Source organism: Kogia breviceps, chromosome 11 (assembly GCF_026419965.1).
Source record: "Kogia breviceps isolate mKogBre1 chromosome 11, mKogBre1 haplotype 1, whole genome shotgun sequence".
Classification (NCBI taxonomy): Eukaryota; Metazoa; Chordata; class Mammalia; order Artiodactyla; family Physeteridae; genus Kogia; species Kogia breviceps.
In genome coordinates this window covers 41,414,746-41,434,178 of record NC_081320.1, presented here as the reverse complement: position 1 = coordinate 41,434,178, position 19,433 = coordinate 41,414,746, and the positions used below count along the sequence as shown (strand labels likewise).

At 56.3% G+C, this 19,433-nt stretch overlaps 1 protein-coding gene across 3 annotated transcripts in view; it reads right to left on the bottom strand.

Annotated features, from left to right (window-relative positions):
* Positions 1-19,433, bottom strand: part of SFXN5 (sideroflexin 5) — a 118,014-nt gene that overhangs the window by 4,630 nt on the left and 93,951 nt on the right. The window contains exons 13-14 of one of the 3 annotated variants that reach the window (XM_067007391.1): positions 14,350-14,467; positions 6,530-8,249 (exon numbers count right to left, since the gene is read on the bottom strand). The exons of 1 other annotated variant lie outside the window; for it this stretch is intronic. In XM_067007391.1, coding sequence (XP_066863492.1) covers positions 8,151-8,249; positions 14,350-14,467 — 217 coding nt within the window. In that variant the 3' untranslated portion in view covers positions 6,530-8,150. Of the gene's footprint in view, positions 1-6,529; positions 8,250-14,349; positions 14,468-19,433 lie in introns of those variants that run through there. One more of the 3 variants, XM_059078887.2, reaches the window with a different exon arrangement.

The following is a 19,433-nucleotide window of genomic DNA, read 5'->3' as shown; positions in this document are numbered from 1 at the left end:
CCTCCCCCATCACAGCCAGCAGGAGCCTTCTCAGCTGCAAGTCTGGCCATGCCTCTCTTTGTTATGAAATGGCTCATTGGCCCCACTGCCCTCAGGGATCCAGGATCCCTGGATCCCTCAAGATCCAGCCCCTGCCTCCCCCTCACCACCCAGTCCCTTGGACTGGAGACAGGGCACACCCACTTATCACGGTGCCTCAGATACACTGGGTTATTCCCACCCCGAGTCTTCGCCTGAGCTGCCCTCTGCCACCTCCTCTCCTCCCCAACCCCGATTCCCTCAGCTTTAGACATCTTCCCTCATCCAGGCTGGGTAAGGCCACGTCTGCAGCCCCACTCTCCCCTGCACTTTGTATAGCCGTTGTAGCATGTGGTTCAAGGCTGCCCGATCACTCATCTCCCCCTTCTCCACGTTAGATCACAAGCTCCATGAGGCAGCGAGCGTGTGATCTTGTTCATCCTGCATCTTCAAGGCCCAGTGCCGGGAGACGGTAGGTGTTCATAAGTGTTGAATCAATGAGCGAAAAGAGAGGCAGAGGGTACTGGGAGCTTGGGGTCCCCCTGGAGGCTCCAGAGCCTCCCAGATGTTGATCTGCAGCTCCAGGGACTGATATGGTGGGGACACCTGAGCCCCCAAACCTGAGGGAGCCGGGAGGGAGGCGCTCCCTCTGTGGGGGGGGCCCCAGCCTGACACCTGCCCTGGACTGAGTCAAGGGAGCACCGGGCCTTTGAAACTCGGCTCGCTGAGCTTGGTCCCAGGTACCTGCTATACATCAAGACGTGGCAACCCCGGGCAGTAGGCAGGAGGTGCCATAGGCTGGACGGGCTTTTAGAGAACTCAGTCATGTCCGAGACCAGACAAGAGGGGATTCAGTGTGGACTACAGCTGGTGGGCCCGGTGAAGTTCCTGGAGAAGGGGGACCCTCTTCCTGTAGTCCCTGGTACCCCGATACCCAGGCCACCTGAGAGGGCCAAAGAGACAAGAGCGTGGCTCAGGGACCAGGCCTCTTCCCCACCCCCTCTCCTCAAACCACCTCCTCCCTCCATACCCCTGCCGGCCTCCGAGTCCCCTCCACCCCACCGGCTCTCCTCGTCCCCATGCTGCCACTGACACAATGCACAGCGCCCACGCTTAAAAATCTAAATGCTTTTGAAAATGTTTAACCTAGTTAGACAAATTAGCAAAAATTTGTGCAAAACAATTTAGGTATTTAAAATATTCAATGTTTTTAAAAAACTGGAAAACTGTTCTTAGCTTTCAGCTGCAAAAACCAACAAAATATAACATCCCAGCAATCTTACCATGAGGTGTAACATAACCCTTCGGGAAAGCTGTTAAACAGCTACTGAGGCATCCTGGGAAATAGCACTTCATTTATTCAAATGCACATATGTCAGGCTTTTGCACCATATGTCATTCCAAGCTATTTACAGTAATAATTAAATCTTAATCAACGTTTAACCTCTGTAAAATGTTTGAAGAATCCTAATCACCCTTCAGACTGCACTAATGAAGGAGAAATATATAAACATAAAAGGAAAATGATGCATAGATATCACGCTGGAAAGAACAGTAATTGCAAAATTGTATTTCTTTTAAATATAATCAGTAAATGATGTAAAGTAAGCCAAGGAGTATTTTAAGTTAAGACATCTTGGATGTCAGAGGTGTGAGCAGCTAATTTTGTTCTGCTACCCATAACAGATGTAGCATATTTTATTTTAGTGCCATTATTAGCAACTTCCCATGCCGGCTTTCACTGAAGCACTGAGGCCCGCATTAAAATCGGAGAGGCTGCTCATCACCACAGTGGAGGACCACGGGCCAGGGCCACGGCCTACTCGGCCCGTTCCCTGGAGAGCACTGGCCCTGGTGGAGACCGAGGCCTCACCCTCCCAGCGGGGCTGTTGCAGACCCAGGCTCCCCACCGTGCTGAGGGCAGCAGGTAGGAGGGAAGCAGGGTGGGGAGACGCAGGCAATGGGAAGGCTGCGGGGGAGGGCAGTGGACGAGGCCCTCAACTCAGGAGCAGGCGTTTAGGGACAGAGCTGGCATCTAAGCCTTTTCCTCTCATTTCAATTCCATCGGCCTGCAAGTCAGCAGATGTTCATAGCTGCCAACTCCATACACCAGGGGCTGGGCACACAGAGATGGACCAGAGCAGCCCGTGCCCTTGAGAAGCTTCAAGTCTAGGGAAGGAGTCAGAAAGGCAAAGCAGATGGATCCCAGAGAGACAAACCAAGTGCCATGGAAACTGGGAGGGGGTGGGGCTTGCCGTGCATTGATGAAAGAACAAGGAAGGAAGACTTCTCAGAGGAGGGAGGCCAGGAAGAAACAGAAGGTTTTGATAAGAGAGGGCAGGAAAAGCCTGCTGGGGAAGAGAAAAGCATAAGCTGGCCAGCATGGCATGTTTGGTGTGGGCAATGCTGGGCAGGCTGGAAATGTGGCTGGAAATGGAGGTGGGGCCGGGGCAGGCAGGTCCCCGTCGGCCACGTGAAGGTGTCAGCATTTTACCCGGGGGAAATGGGGAGTCACGGAAGGATTCCGAGCAGCGGGGGGCGGTCCAAGATCCCTGTCTTGCTGCTGGTGGTGAGCATGGAGGATGGACCAGAGAGGTGAGTGAGGGGGCAGCTGAGGGAATGAGAGAGAGGTGGCAGGGTCCTGCCCTATGATGCTGCCAGTGGGGGCTGACGGGAGGATGTGCTGGGGATCCTTTCTCAGACGAAATCCACAGGAGTTGATGACCAATTCCATGTGGGGGTGAGAGGGAGGTGTCGAGGATGACTGTGCGTTGATGATTCCTAATTCTAGCTCAGGAGCCTGGGTGGCTGGTGACGCCATTCTCAGAGGCAGGGGAATATGGGTGGGGGGGTCAGGGTGGGAGGGTGGTAGGCCTGGGTCCCCCAGGTTGAGAAGCCGGTGAGGTGGACAGGTCTTGGGGGAGGAGCTCTGGGCAGGGGCCTGGGGAGAAGAGTGAGCCCTGGTTATGTGAGCACAGCCAGAGCCCTGGAGTGGAGGAGTTGCCCAGAAGAGCAGATGGCAGGGGAGGGCGCCAGGCCTGGGGAATAGGCACATTTGAGGGGCGGGTATAGGGAACAAGCCCATGAGGGCAGCCTTGGGGGACCAGCCCAAGGGGCGGTGGCAGTGACGGAGGGCACCACAGACAACAGGCAGCATGGCAACACCAGGCAAACAGAGTCTCCATGTGGCCCCGGTGAGGGCTGAGAGGCTTTGGTCTTGTCAGAGGGATTCTGGTGGGATTTGGTGACCCCCTAGAGTCCAGATTTCCTAACCCTCACTCAGCCTCTCACTTCCATCCTGGGCCAATTCAACTGGGCATTCGTTAAGACCTCTCTAGTTCTCGGAGCATAGCTGGGGGTTGAGCCAATGGCTCATGGATGTCGGGACCACTGAGGGTCCTCACCACCGGGCTCAGCGGAGGAAGCTGGGGCAGGGACCCGCATGCTGCCTACCCCATGAAGATCACCCCTCTGAGGTGTGGGAGGCCTGAGTCCCCTCCACAGAAATCACATCCAGGGCTGCGCCGGTAGATGAATGAGATTCAAGTACTGAGTGAGGGCAACTAACCAGCTTCAGGGTCCCAGAGGTAGGGACAGGCTGTGTGTTCCCTTGGGGTCCCCCTGCTATTTGGGGTAAAGGAAGAAGCAGAAGCCGGCTTCATGTGCTGGGGCAGCAGCAGAACAAATGGCGTGGTGGCCACACTGGCTCAGAGGTGGGTTGTGGACAGAAGGAGATCCCAAGGCCCAGTGAGAAGAGCGGATGCAGCAAGGAGGGGTCACTATCATCAGCCCAGAAAAGACTAGAGCCCCAGGGTAGTAGGCCAAGGGCAGGGGCTTGACCACAGATGCGCTCTGAGGGGGGCCTCCTCTGGGAGAAGGTGACAAGAAGGAAGGCTGGGCAAGGAGTGGCCACAGGGAGAAGGGGTGGCCCAGTCCAGGCAGCCAGTGGGGGGCCGGCAGGAACCTGTGGGTCCCTCCATTCATCTGGTGAACTCCTCCCCAGGTGCCTGATGGCCAGTCAGCAGGGGACCTCGAGGGAAGGCAGGGTCTGGGATGGGGAGCCAGAGCCCTGGCTGAAGTGATCAATCAGCACTGGTTGATGGTACCCACCCAGCCCCAGAACTGGGAGTGCCAAGAAGACGTGGGCCTCGTGGAAATGGCTCGCTTTGCCATGAGATGAGCAGTAATGCCCTGCTAGCTAGCACTCCCTGACTCCCAGGCAGAACCTGCACCCTGGCTCCCAGACAGCTCCACCCGGATGCCCTCCCCTCTCAGACCCTAACTCTAACCCTATCAGAGCCCCAAACCCCAGCCTCCAGACCCAGCTCAGACCCTGCTGCCCCTTGTAGCAGACAGCCCCAGATTTCCGGTTGCATCTAAGGTCAGAGACAGCAAACACAAAGCACGAGCCTCTCTGGAGCACCCCCAGGCCCAGCTGGCCCCAGAGCCCCCCCCCCCAGAGTAGCCTGAAGGGCTTCCTTTGTGGCGCTGGAAGGGTTAACCCTGAGCTATTTGCCTCTGTCTCCTGGCTCATCCTGGGTGGGGGGCCAGAGTCAGGAATGCATTTGGGATCACCTCTGCCTCTGCAGCCTCAGAGCACATACACACCTGCAGCCAGCAGCCAGCAGATAGTTTACATATTTGAACCTGGAGCTAAGGTGCCAGAGACATAAACAGGAAACTGGATCCCCAGCCTGTGCCCCATTTTCAGGGGCTTTTACCTACTACAAAGAACTTCCTCCTACTTGCCTTTCTTCTGGTGGCTTTTCTGCCTCCTTTTCAAAGGCATTGGGCTGGGGGGGTGGGGTGTTCAGCATGACCCTGTGACATGGCTCAAAGCGGCCTCCTGCTCCTGACCAGGGGTCTGGGCCTCTGCGGGTCCGCAGGTGGTGGCGACATTGACACAGGTCCAAAGCCCAGGCCGGCACCTGGCTGACCCTGTGTGCCTGAGGCCTCTGTCAGGTCCGGAACCAACTTGCCTACTGGGCGGCCACATACCACCCTCTGTCACCAGGGCTAGGCGGGCCTCAGGTCCTGCTCAGATAACACACGTCCAGGCCTGAGTGTTATCCTGAGTGTCCTTGGAGGACAGGAGTGTTAGGCCAGAGCTGAGAAGCAGCTGAGGCCTGAGCCTAGATCGGTGGGTCAGGGCTCTGGTGCTGGCTCTGGGCTCACACTGCCTTCCCAGTGAATGTCAGGCTCCTTGGCTGGACATTCAAGGTCTTCTGCGACCTTCTCCAGCTTCCTCACCCACTGGCTGCTCTCATGCCCAGTACATTGTACGTGTAGGCTTTGAGGCCTAATCCTCCAGGAAGCTTCCCCTGATCTTCTCAGACCAAATCCATTGCTGCTGCCTCTGGTGCCCCCGACCTATTACACCCCCAGCTGCAGGCCAGCTGTGAATACAGCTGGGCCCCACCCCAGCGTGAGCCACTCGGGGTAGCTCAAGTCACCCTGTGCCATGTGCATAGTCAGCCCTCGGTAAAAGCTGAATCAAACTGAACTGCACTCCCCAAGTTCAGGGATCCTTATCTCATACTTTTCCATCCCCCCTGTGCGATGTGCACCCACAGAATGCTCGGACCACCCCCTTCGCCCATTTTGGAGCTTTGCACTGTTCCTGGGTGCCCTCTGGTGGACCAAACTCAGAATCATTCTCTGTCCTCCATCTTCTCAAGGTCTCAGTTTCCCCACATGTGAGGTGGAAAGATTTTTCTACTCCTGGGGCTGGGATGTGGATAATACCAAGAAATGGATGAGAAGGCCCTTTGGAGGCTTAGAAAACCTGCTAAAGGAAGGCAGGATCCCGTGGCTATTCCACCGCCAGGCCGGGGCTTGCTCGCCTGTGTCTCCTCACGGCTCACAGGGCCGAGCGCTTGCTGTGGGCCAGGCACGTTCTAAATACTTCACACATACTGATGCGTTTAATCCTCTCAGCAGAAGCTTTGCACAACCAAGCCTCCTCCCTCCGTGTCCTCTATTCGGCTAGGTGTTTTAGAAGGTCCTAGAAAGAAGTGGGGAGGGATGGGCTGAGAGGTGGCCCTGCTGAGGCCTGTCACCAGGGCATGTGTGCGCATGTTCGTGCACGTGCTCGTGTGTGGGCCTGCGTGCACGCGCAGGTTCGGGGTGGGGGTGTGTGGAACAGGCAACGTGACAGGTGGCGTTGGCGTTCCTGGGCTCCAAGCGGCTTTGCCATTCCCATCCGTCCCTCCTGGGGGGTCCTGTGGGCAAACTCCAAGAAAGCAGCGGGCAGGGAGGCGGCAGATTTCTGATGGCAAAAATAGCCCGCTTCAGAGTTCAATAGGGACTGATTAAAGCAGTAAAGGAGAAAAGCCCCTAACAAGCATCTCCAAGCAAAGTAGGAGAAGGATTTGAGATTGGAGGGGAGGAGGCACGTGCTCTGGGAGATGGTGAATCTCTGTGGACTCAAGAGGGACACACTACCCCCTAGACATTGCTTCTGGCCTCATATCAGCCCTGGAAGAGTGGGAGAAGCAGGAAGCAATGAAGTCAAGGTGAGCCCAGGTGAGCCACGCTCTGTATTAGGTGTTGATAAATAGTGCCAGTTCTCAGCCTTAGGGACACCCTACGAGCCAAGGGAGGGAGATGGGACGCAGGAAATGCATGCGACCAGAGTCTCCATGTGTGGGGAGAGACAGATCCTAGGGGGGCTCATCAGGGAGGACTTCCTGGAGGAGGGACCTCTTCTAGAACAGCTTGAATGTGGACCTGAGCTCACTCCCAACTCTTCCCTGTGCTTGGTTGGGAGTTCAAATGCTTTCTCAGAGAAATGGAGGCAAGCTGGGGGAGACATTTGCTTCTGCTGGGTCACAGCTCCCGGCCAAGCTGGTTCATCAAGACTACCATTTTCTTTAGGGCTGGTGATGGGGAGAGAGATGGTGGAGGTTCTGGTACCCACTGGGGGTACCCACATTCTTTCCCCATACAGGGACGATGTGCCTCTTTGTTTCGTAACCATGGAAGCTGGAAGGGGGCGCTGGAAGAGGTAGGGCAGTGAGCAGGGGCATGGCTGAGCAGGTACCTCATCTACAGCATGCGTGTGACCTCTAAGAGCCAACCTCTGGGGCCAGGGTGACTAGTGTGAGGACATAAGGAGGGCCTAGGTTTCTGGTTCTCTGGACCCTCCGAGGCTGAGGTGAGGAGGGGCTGGGCTGAGAAGGAGGGGGTTGGGGGGTTAGCAGGGCTGACAGGGGAGGCTCTGAGCAGCAAGCCCTGGGGGGCTCAGATGCTGCCTTTTCTTCCAGTCAAGGTGTCTGGCAGAAGCTGGAAGGACAGAGGGAGGGTGGGGAGGGGGTCCTCTACTGAGGTGTCAGGGAAGGCCAAAGGGCAGGGGCCAGCAAACCAACAGCCGACAATAGACAATGGCAGGGCAACAACCCTTGCTGCCAGCGCACCTGACTCCTTGGCCTCACGTGGACCCCGCAAAACTGGTGCCCGGGGGAGAGACACACACACTCGAGGAGCCCCCAGCCCTACGGCAGCAGCCCGGCCCCGTCTTGCCTGTGCCCCCACCTCAGCCCCTATTGCTGCTGGGAGGACAGAGGAGCTGAATGAGGGTCCAGGGGCTAGAAGGCATGTTCCAAGGAAGGTTCTGCCCATTCGCCATTCAGCACCATTCATAAGCCACACCTGGCCCGAGAGGGTGGCACAGCCACGCTGCCGGAGAGGCATCCAAGGGTCAGCAGTGGACTTAATGTCACACAGCCCGCCATCGGCTCTCCCTGCTCTAGTACCAGGGGCCGGTCTCATGGTTTCACTTCCAGAATCCTCATGGGCGGAACCAGGAGAAAGCTTACATACAACACCTTATCTTATGGCAGGGGAAACTGAGGTCTTTAGGGTGAAGACCAAGGTCATACAGAGAGTTGAGGCTGGGGGATGCCAGCCAGACGGGAGGAGGGCAGACCTGGGGTATGTGTGGCAGCCCCCGGCCTGAGCCCCACCTAGGGGCAGGGCGGAGCCCCCAGGGGCCCCCGTACCCACAGCCTCACTCATCCACAGAAAAGCCCCAACTTTTCCTGTGGGCACATTTCAACCTCACCAAATCAGCTAATTATTGACAGTTGGTGAAGAGGAGATTTCACTTTTTCCTCCTGTTAAACTGCTCCTAATTAGTTCCCTGTCACCATGGCTGGCTCGCCCGCCCGCCGCTCGCCGTCGGTAATCCCGCTGCACAGTGTCTCATTAACCTTTTGCTCCTCTCCTGCCGCCTGCCAACAAGATGAAGACAAAAACAGATTGTCGAACAATGGCACCGGCTTGTATGTGCAGCCCAGTTCCCCAGCCTCCCCCCTTCCCAGAGCTCCCGGGGGGAATCGCGAGGGAAAGAGAGGGGAATGGGGTGGGGGAGAGCCCAGAGGAATCGAGGGAGAGAGGCACAAAGAGAGAGAGAAACAGGCAGGGCCATGGGCAGGGTACTTGGCCAAGGTACTGCTTCTTGAACCTTAACGAGGTTCATTAAATGGGATTGGAAGCGCTCCCAGGTGGGGAACACCGGCTGTCAGAATTGGAGGGACATTCACCATCCCCAGGTCCAGCCTCCTGTGGCAGCCAAGCCCATGGGTCCAGAGACTGGACCTTGGACATCTCCCTCGAGGAAGCTGAGACACCAGTATGTGTGTGTGTGTGTGTGTGTGTGTGTGTGTGTGTGTGTGTGTGTGTGTGTGTGCACGCGCGTGCACGCGTGTGTATGTCTGGGGGAGGACAGAGATGACCACATTGGCCTGGAGTCCAGAGCCCCAATCTCCAGAGAGGGCAGGGCCAGAAAGGTCACCACAAATCAGGCCCCACATGCCACAGGGAGGCCTCTGCAACCCGCCTGACCCAGCACAGCCCTGGGCAAGCTCCAACACAGCCCTCTCCTTTCCATCATAGCTGCACCATCACCTGACATTCCTTGGTTATTTGGCTTCTGTCTGCACCCCCAGAACAGAGGTTCCCTGAGAGCAGGGGGCTATGACATGGCCCTCCGAGTTACCAGAAAAAGGGGAAATCACCCCAGTATCTGGGTGCAGATGGGCCCGTCCATGCCTGGCTGAGCTGGCCTTGGCCAATGCCCTACAGCCTTAATCTGAAGGTCACAGGGTCCACCGGGGCAGACCCCACACTCCCGGCAACAGGACCGGGGCTCAGAAGGGAGGCCAGACCTTGCTCCCCTGTCCTCACACCCAAGTTCCTAAGGAGGCTCCCTACCCAGACTGCTGGCCCATAGACCCCCTACCCCCGCCTCCTGCCTCAGCTCTGGGTTAGAGAACAGAGCCACAAACACCTGCTTCAGAAGGTCCCTGTGAACCTGAACATGGACTCCCCATGAAGGAGGAGGGCTGGGTGAGGGCACTGGAATGTTCCTACTGATAAATTAGCAAGGAGCCATCTGGGGCTCAGACTTGGGCCGTCTCATTTTACAGTGAGATGGGGGTGGGCTGAGGAGGGTTATGGAATCCTTTTGTGGGTACAGAGCCTATTCCATTATTACCAACTTTGGACCTTGGGCAAGGTCCTTAACCTTGACGTGCCTCAGTTTTCTCATTTGTAAACGTGGAATAATACTGGTATGAACCTCACAGGACTGTCATGGTCTGGGTCTGCATTTTACCACCACAGTCAACCAGGCCCTTGTACTTACTGGACCCCAGGACCCCTTGGAGGCCATGCCTTTCTACCCTGGGCTGTGTGATTGCTTCCCCATCACTGCCTTTTCTCCAGGCCTCCAACCCCCCATCTCACAGAACACCAAGGAGTGAAATTTTCTTTGCTGTTTTCCAATGGCTTCCCACCCCTGAGTTCATTTTTCTGAACAAAGAGAGAAACCTGACTGCCATTTTGCCTCCTCGACTGCCTCGTCCAGCCACACTCCCCAGTTGCCAAGTCTTGTCAACTGCTTCTAGTGCCCTGGGCGGCAGCTCACTTGCAGGGAGCCCCCTCCTCCTCGAAATGCCCTTGTCCTCAGTGTCCAGGGTTCTCCCCTGCCTGCTCCTGCCCTTTTTAAACAGCTTTTCTTCCTCCTACAGAGACCTCAACCCTTCCAGGACTTCAGTCCCCCTGATGCCTCAAAGGTTCCCTGTTCCCCAGCCAAAATCTCACCCCAGAGCCTGAGACACACACATCTAACTGTCTAGGCAACACCCTTTGATAAACAGTAATACCCTGGACTTGAGGGGCATTAGGAAGATTTAATACAAGGCATGCAGAGTTCCTGGCATGCTACCTGGCCTAGTAGATGTTTAGCAAATGGTAGGTATTATTATTATTTGCAATTTTAATTTTAAAATTAGCACAATTTTAATAGGCAGAAATACTACTTTGAAAAGCGCGGACAAAACTCTCTCCCAGAGGGACTTCCATGGCGGGCCAGTGGTTAAGACTTCTCTTTCCATTGCAGGGGCTGCGCGTTTGATCCCTGGTCTGGGAGCTAAGATCCTACATGACTCACGGCCAAAAAAACCAAAACATAAAACAGAAGCAATATTGTAACAAATTCAATAAAGACTTTAAAAAATGGTCCACATCAAAAAAAAAAATCTTAAAAAACACCCCCAAAACTCTCTCCCAGGAATTGAAGAGGGGATTGAAGTTCTTTCTTCAACCTCTGGGTTTAGTGGGTTGGAAACCCCACACCAATCACTGCAGGCCAGCCATTCTAGGAACCAGTTCCTAAATTCCATCTCCAAGTCACCTAATTAATTAATTAGCGTTCCAGTGATTACTCCTGTTGACAACCTTGGTGGCTCTTGGCAAGGCTGGGTCAGCCCAAGCAGGTCCAGACTTATTGTGGCAAATCACATTGGCTTCTGGGATGTGAGACATGATCCCCACATGGCAGAAGCAGCGCCTCGTTAGAGAGAATTAATTGGGAGGAAGAATGGAGGAACGAGGTCCTCTCAGCGAAACACCCCACTATGCACAGGCCGGCCTGCATCCTGTTGGGGTTGATGTAGGTGAGGAGGGGGCTCTGAAGAGCACGTCCCTACCCTCCTTTCCCAGAGAACAGGCTTATTACAAAATGACTATATTCTTTCCAACTAGAGAAGGAGGCTTGGGTTGCAACGAGAAGGATTTTGGTTAGACACCCAGAAGAACTAACTTCCATGCCTATTTGTGGCAGACATGGGGGAAGGGAGGAGCCTGGACGTTGACTCACTTAGGCCAGGGCTGCTCACATAGACCACCTCTCTGCAGCCAGAGCTGGAGGCCCGAGTGGGTGGACTGTGGCCATTTCTCCATCATTTGCCCCAAAGGAACACCCGCCCTTAGACCCATAGCACTCCTAGACTCTTCCCCACCACAGGGAGGCCCCAACTCCCTCCTCTCTCCTCTGTCTCAGGGTAGGCGAAGAGAGAAGAGTGAGATGAGAAAATCCTACAGAACAAGCAGATGCAACATCTCCTGGGAGCTCTGGACTGGGAGTGAGCCTCTGGGGTGTCCTTCCATATTAGCACATGGCTTCTGTGACTTTGGGCCGGGCCCTTGGCTGCTCTGGGCCTCCATTTGCCCCAGCAGAGCCAGGAGGGTGGTAAACTGGATGACCTTGAAAATCCTTCCAGTGGGACAGGCTCATGGGGTTTCTCTGCCCTGGCTCCCTCTCCTGTGCAGACAGGTAGAGCTATGGGAGCTAGCTACTAGAAGCTTCTGAACACAGTGGTGCCTGCAAGCACCTGGGGCACTCTGACTCTTGCCCAGAACTGCAGACTCAGCCCAGCTGTTATAAAGAGATGCCGTCAGTGGCTTTGGGGAGTGACGGGCCCAGGCCTTCCAGATGGGGATGTCAGGACCACCGAGAAGTGCCCTCCCTCTCGTCTTCAGAGCTTCCAGGCAACCTGGAGCCCCCAGCTCTATTTGGAGTCCCCAAGCATCAGGATATAGCTGTTCAGCTTTTGGGTTGAGGGGAAGGACGGGGAGGGGTATCCCTGCTCCATGGCAAGGCTGGGCCCTGGGGGTATGAGGACAGTGCTGAGCTTCCCATCCTGTATGCACTGGCCTGGCCCCCAAGATAGGAGCCCCATCCCATTACAGTTTCCTCCTGAAACTCTGGGGCTCAGTGGAGGCAAGTGACTCTAGTCCTCACCCTCTTCGGGGCCTGGAGGCTGGGTCACTACCTCCTACTCTAAGACCCTGGGTCTCCAGTCCTCACAGTCCCAGTGTAACACCCCAGGACCCTTATTTTCACCTTCCCCAACTCCCTTGGAGGAACCTGCACCCCTCCCGCCCCGCAGGGTCAGTCCTGCGGTCACAGATTCAGAAGTGTCCATCTGCAGCCACAGCCCCCATCTTCCCATGAGTTCTGTAACTCCAAACACCATGGTCATTCTTTGCCCTCCTTGGGTCTGCCTCTGCACCAAACCTTGCTTTTCCCACTCGGCTTGCTCATGCTTCTTCACCCCCACCCAACTAAGATTCTGGGGTCCTTTGCTCCTCCTGAACTCCTACCAGCCTCTCGAATGCCTCACCCAACCAGACAAAACTGGAGCAGGCCCCGTACCTCTGGGTAGACAGGTCCTGGTCATCCCAACAGACCTGTGTCCACCCCCCAGCCGTCCCCTCCACTGACCCCTGGCACTGCCCACCAGGCTCTCTGACTTCCTTAGTTCACTATGTTCCCCGTTCTCCCCTCTGAAGGTCTCCAGCCTTCTCCATGGTCCTCTGACCTTTGACCTCCCCCTTTCCACCCACCTTCTTCCTCTCTGCTCAGTCAGGAGAACACAGGAGCTATCAGATCAACTTCCTTAACCTCCCCACTGCCGAAATCCACCCCCCAACCAACATTTGCCTCCCCCTGCTAAAGTGGGGAGGGGTCTTTCCCACCCAGGCGAATCCTTTGAACCCCTTGTCTGCGTTCTGACTCCCCTGCTTCATGGACTTTGCTCTCTGCCCTCCTCCTCCAGCATCCTTCTTCTCTCCTGGTGCCTTCCCTTTGCATTTACACAAGCTCCAGTCTCTCCCATTTTAAAAGAGTGAAAATAAATAAAAGCCTCTCTTGATCCCACATCTCATTCCAGCTCTGGGTCTGCTTCTCTTTTTTCTCCTGGTACCAAGCCTCTAGACCAAGCAGTCAGCCTGCCACCCCATTTCCTTACCCCACAGCTGGGCTCCACCCCTCGGGATGGGGTTTGCCTTCATGAACTGAGACACCAATGGACGCGCTTCAGCCCCATGGAGCTTGACCTCTCGGGAGGGTCTGACCCTGTGGATGCCCCCCAACTCCAGTCTCACTTGGCTCTGTCCTTACCTCCCTGGCCACTTGTCCTTGGGCAGCTCCCCTCCCCAGGGCCTATTTTCTCCACACGCTCCTTGGCTGATCTCACCCACCACCCTGGCTTCCATCACTGTCTTATGCTGGGGGCTCCTACTTCTGTCCCTCCAGCCCAGGCCTCTCTCCTGGCTTCTAGACCCAAATCCAACTTCCACATGGCACCTCTGTTCACAAGTTCCACAGGTTCCTCAAGCCCCACGTGTCCATCCAGCTCCACAAGCTGTCCTCCTGCACGCCGGCCCCTCCTCATCTCCGTCTTGCCGGGTTGTTCAAAACCAGAAAGCAGGGCGCACATCCTGCCGGCTCCCTGTCCTCCCACCACATGCGGTTCTTCATCAGATCCTGATGAAGCTGCCTCCTAACTCTCTCTTAAAGAACCCACTTCCCTCCATGCCCGCTGCCAGCAGCCTGGTCCAAGCCGCCATCATCTCTCGCTGGACTCCCGCCACCGCCTCCCGAAGCCTCCTTCTCCAGAGCTCCAACGCAGCCTCACCATATAGCCATGGGGACCATTCAAAATCAGGAATCTGTGGTCCTGCTCTGCACAGCTCTTCTGGTAACGTTTACCCACTGCGCTGGCTTCCAAGTTCCTGGCACCCCCTGACGTCAGGCCCCCGTACCTGGCCCACCCCATCTTCCCCACTCTCTGCCCAAGAGGCAGGCTTTCCTCAGCTGTGTGCCGCCTCCCTTCACACCAGGTGACCTCAGCCTATGTGTCCCCTCACCTCTTACACACCTGACCAACTCTAGCCCATCTTTCAGGCCCCAAAGAAATGCCACTTCTCTCTAAGCTCTGTTTGGGCCCCTACTGTCTCCTCCCACAGCCAAACTCCTCCCACCTTAACACTGCTCACCCTTCACATGCTATTCCATTTCATTGCTGTGTTCCCTGCTTGACCCTTGGCCCTGAGAGGTCAGAGCCTGGGCCCGTCTCATTCACGGTCTAACCCCAGTACCTAGCTAGCACAGTGCTAAGGTGTCAGCACTGAGTAGGTATTGGTTCATAAATGACCGAACGGCAACCCTCCCTGTCCTGCCCTTGAGCCCCTCCCTCCACTGACCTCTGACATCTGAGGGAAGAGGCTGATGGCCAGCGGCAGGGCCAGGCCAAAGGCTGCCAGGCACACGAGGCTTTGCACGGGGAGGAGCAGCCGGGGGCGCGCCTGCAGGAGAGCTGTCCTGTGGGGAGAGAGAAGGGGGGGCCCCGTGAGACCCGGAGACAGGGTGACCTAGCCATTAGCCACCATGCTGGGTCCCACTGGGTCTGAGGGCTAGGCCCAGCCCATAGCTAAGTAGCTGTGGAGGAATTCTGTCTTTGGGACCGTCTCCCAGTGGTAGCCCTCTCCCCAGGCCCTGCCCTGAAGGACATTGCCGCTTAAATTCTCAACCATAAAACATAAATGAGCACCTGTGGGGCACCCACCCCACCATGCGTCCAGCCATGCGCAAAGAAGGCCACGTGTGGGGTAGACGATAGAGGAGGCTGTTGGCCCCTGCTTCTGTGCAGGGGCGTGGGGGGCCCACGCGGGGACACAGTGGAGGAAGATGGGCCTTGAAGGCAGCACATATTGAAATAGTGAACAAACTACACACACATTCACGCACACGCACGCACACGCACGTGTGCACAGCCAGGAGGGGATGACCTCTTCTGGGTATGGGGACAGAACACACCCTGATGACCACCTGGTCACCTTCGATCCGAGAGCCACAGTGACTTGCCCAAGGCCAAGACCAAGTCTGCGGGAGGCAGGCAGGGCTGCTGTCTGGGCTCCTCTGATTCCCTAAAAGTGCTGTCACTGAGCTGCTCTGGCTCTTGCCTTAAGGACCCTTTGCCCGCTGCATCCCCAGTTCACAGTTGGCACCCCTCCCCGTGGTGAGCATTCGAGCTGGGATTCTTGGGCAGTTGAGGGGTACGAAAGCCTCCCTCCAGGGCCCTGGGTCCCCCAGCCCCATGACAAAACGGCCTCTCCAGACAGAGTGGAGGCCATAGCAGCTGGCGAGTCCACCTTCACCATGCTGTCCATCAGAACATTTCGTTCTGTATAATCCACCAGGCCCTGGGGAAGGCCACCAGGCATTCTACTTGGGGAGGCCTGGGGTGGGATGTGTCAGCAGGATGGATGATTTGCCAAGGGATGTTGGGTGGGTACACATGCTGCCCTCGGTAAGCCTCAGCCTCCACCAGACTGAGACTGGCTCCTGGTGTGAAGAAGCTATAACCAGGGCTCTTGCTCCTCCCCTCCTGGAGCAGGGCTGCTGTGGCCACAGGCAGGGGAGAGGCTCTTCTGGGGGCAGCGCCTCGGTGTCGGGGCAGGCAAACCCCGCACCACCTTCACCTCCTGGCACATGAATCCCAAGAGCAGCTGGCTCTAAGGCGATGGCAAAACTGGGAGCAGCAGTTCTCAAACTTTAGTATCTAGGTTTCATTTAGTATCTAGACTTCCCCATGAGATCCTGATTCAGTTGGTACTACACCTGGGAACCTTCCATGAGTCTGAAACAGGTGATCCCCAGACCACACTTCTGGGAAACTCTGGCCCAGGACGTTCCTACTAAGGTACCAATAACAATCCAATTACTTGTAAATTCTATGCAAGTAAAAGACCTGGACACAGTAAGTGCTCAGTGTTAGTATTGGTGTTGTTACTGCCCTTGTTCCCAGCAGGAAGGAGGGAGGATCCTGGTGGCTGGGTTGTCCTCCAGCCCTTCCCACTGGCCAAGACCCCAAGATCTATCCAGTTGTTGAATTAAGCCTGAACTGAGCTATTGAGGAGGGGAATTTCCACAGGATTAAGAACAGGGGGACAAAGGTGCCCAAATCAAACTCAAGCCCTTCTGGCATCCCCTCTGCCTTGGTCCAGTGCCCCCACCTTCTCCCTCTCAGCCTGAGGCCTCTTCCATGGGAGTCATGGAGGGGCTAGGAGTAAGGCTGAGATGGGTCCTGAGATGTTTTCCGCTCAGATTAACTTCTCCAGCAGGACCAGAAGGTGGGTACTCTTGCTCCTGTGGCAGCGACTGGGACCTTAGTCCCTGAGGTTGGCCAGAGCAGGGGGGAGGGGACAGGAGGGTGCGTGGTCCCTGGAGGCACAGCCCCGAGGGAGGATCACGGAGGGAGGTTCCCTCCCTGGCAGGTGAAAGGGCAGAACATGGACTCATTCGGTGGGGACACCGGACAGACCCCTTCTACGTGGGGCTGCGACCTTGGTTCCTCTCTCCGGGTGGCTGGCTGAACTCCCCACTGTGAAAGGGCTCCAGAAAGTCCCAGGCCTGTGCTCCCCACTCAGGAAGGAGGAAGGCTCAGACAGCAGCCAACAGGAGCCTCTGAAGTCCCAGCCCAGGCGGGAGAGTGAACACAGCAGGACAGGGGGAGGGGAGGAGGAGAGGGAAATGGCAGGGAGGAATTGGAAAGGCAGCTGGGGGAGTTAAAATATGCAGATGGAGAGATGTGCGAATGCCTGGGAGAGAGGAAAGACCCGGATCCCCGGGAATGAGGGAGGCTGAGGAGCGGCCTCAGGAGCTACCCCATGGAGGGTGTGGCCTGAACCCTGACCAAGCTGAGACCCAGCCTGGGAGGGCAGAAAAGTCCAGGCCCGGGCCAGGGCCAGGGATGCAGAGCTGGGGGAGAGACCCCCAACAGCTGCCTCCGAGTTGGGGGGCGGGGCTGCTCTCCAGGCCCTGAGTCCAAAACCAGCTTCCTCCCCAGGACAGTGGAGCTGGAGTGGAGCCCTGGGCCTGAGGGAAGGTTCGGTGGAGAGTGAGGGGAGGGGCATGCACCCCTCAGAGAGAGGCCCTGCTCAGCAGAGTGGAGGATTCTCGGCTTCTGACGGGAGACCCTTTTCCTTTCATCTCAGAGACAGGGACACCTGAACACGCCACCCACCTCTGCTATCCCAGCAGGAAACCCAGGGTCCTCCCAGAGAGGAGAAACTGAGGCCGGGGCCAAGCCAGCCTCGCTACGACACAACAGCTTGTCTCCCCATTGCCGTGCATTCCCTCAGCACTTGGAGCAGTTTTACTTTTGCGCTCCATTAATTTGCAAGCAGGCTGCTTTGTAAGTGTTCTTTTGTCTTTTTTCCCTGGCTGTCCTGACTCCCTCACCCAACCGGGGCTCCCCAGGGTCGAGGGTAGGGCTGCCTCCCCAGTCAGCCTCCTCAGCAGAGGCCCTGCCATTAGCACCCCGCATGGAAAGGCCGTGGGGTGCTCGGCAGGGGGGGCCCCAGCCAAGAGCCAGGGGCCCACTGGATGGTGCAAAGTGCCAAGCTCCAGTGGACAAGGTGGTGAGGGGGGCGGTGCCATCATTCTCCAGGTGGGAAACTGACCAGCCCCCCCGAGACTCCTGCCAGGAGTCTCAGTTGGTCCTGGACCTGCCCTGCCCCCCACCTCACAGTCTGGCAGCTCCCCCGCAACCCCATGTATATGAGGTTAATTATGTCTTTTTTTTTTTTTTTTTTTTTTGCGCGCCTCTCACTGTTGTGGCCTCTCCCATTGCGGAGCACAGGCTCCGGACGCCCAGGCTCAGCGGCCATGGCTCACGGGCCCAGCCGCTCCGCGGCATGTGGAATCTTCCCGGACCGGGGCACGAACCCGTGTCCCCTGCATCGGCAGGCGGATTCTCAACCACTGCGCCACCATGGAAGCCCTAATTATGTCTTTGAGGGTGCAAACTGAGTCTTGTTTGTCTTGATATTCCTGGGCGAAACCCAGGCTGGACTCTTTCTGCTCCTCAGAGACCCCCCCACAAGCTTCAGGGAAGGACCAACAAGGCTTCCAGGAGACCAATGGCTAACCGTCTTCTACCTACCCGAGGGGCTTCCTTTGACCCTGAGCTGAGCCAGATGCAGGGCACCCGCAGTCCAGGCTGATTCCAGGCTGGGACGTTCTGAACTAGTACAATGCCACCCCACCTCCCAAGCCTCCCAAAGCTAAGTTTATGCCCCCAACCAATGGGACACTAACCGTCACTCCACTTTCTGCAAACCCAGCTCAGATGGCACCCAGAAGGCATCGCAGACCACATTTTTCCCCGCCAAATTCCAGGTTCAAGATTCAGTAGCCTTAAGACAGAAGCCCTCCCTTCCTCATTTGCCCAGTGGTGTCATTGCGTGCACTTGCAGTCGCTGGTATTTGGGGACAGCCTCAGTTCACCAGAGAGCGGCGTATATGAGGTTCAGGGGCACCAAAGCTATCGCTTCCCATGATTTGTTTATTTTTGCAACTTCCAGAGGAGATTAATTTTCTTAAGTCTCAGTGTTCAACACCCCATCCCTTGCTCAGGTACCCATGCCCACTATGCACCTCCTCCACTCTTCCAGGGGACGAAGGGACACAGGGCCCCTTATCAGCAGGCCCAATGAGAGAGTGTGCTTTGCTTCTGTTGGGTTGGGCTCTTCAAGGTCCACGCAACAGGCCCACACCTTGCCCAGAAAGCCCTCCCTTCCACCAAAATCCTATCTTACTCTCAGTGTCAGCTGCAGCCCCTTTCCTCTGGACCAGCCCTCCCCTCAAGGTCACCCTGACCCTGTTCCCACCTGCAGCTGACCTGTGTGTGGGTCCCGCCCTTATCAAAACACAGGCTTTCTGAGGCCAGTTCCCCAAATCTGTCCCTCTCCCATCTCCATGTGGAGTGGATTCCAAAGACAGGCTGATTATGTGCTGTGATCCAAAAATCCAAGAGGCAGCCAGTGTGGTAGGAAGAGCCCAGTTTTGCAGCCGTATTCCCGGGCCCTGCCTGGCTCTGCCATTTCCTAGTGTGTGACTGTAAGCAGATGATATAACCTCTCTTTGCCTTCCTTGCCTTGTCTGTAAAATGGGGACATCATGCTCACCTCTTTGCACTGTTGTGTAGGTTAAATGAGATCATTCATTCATTCAACAAACACTGAGCATCACTATGTGCTAGGAACTATGCTAGAGGCTGTGCAGGGCAGTAAACAAAAGGAATTGACCTGCCTCCATGGAGATGACATTCTAATGAAGCAGACAGATAGCATATAACTAGATAAAGAATCTCAGCTATTGGTAAGTGCTGTGAGTAAAAATAAGGCAGTGTAAGTGGGGAAGAAGTCCTGGTGGCTGTAATCTCGATGGGGTGGTCAGGGAGAGTCTCGTTGAGGAGATGGCATTTGTGGGGGACCCGGCTGGG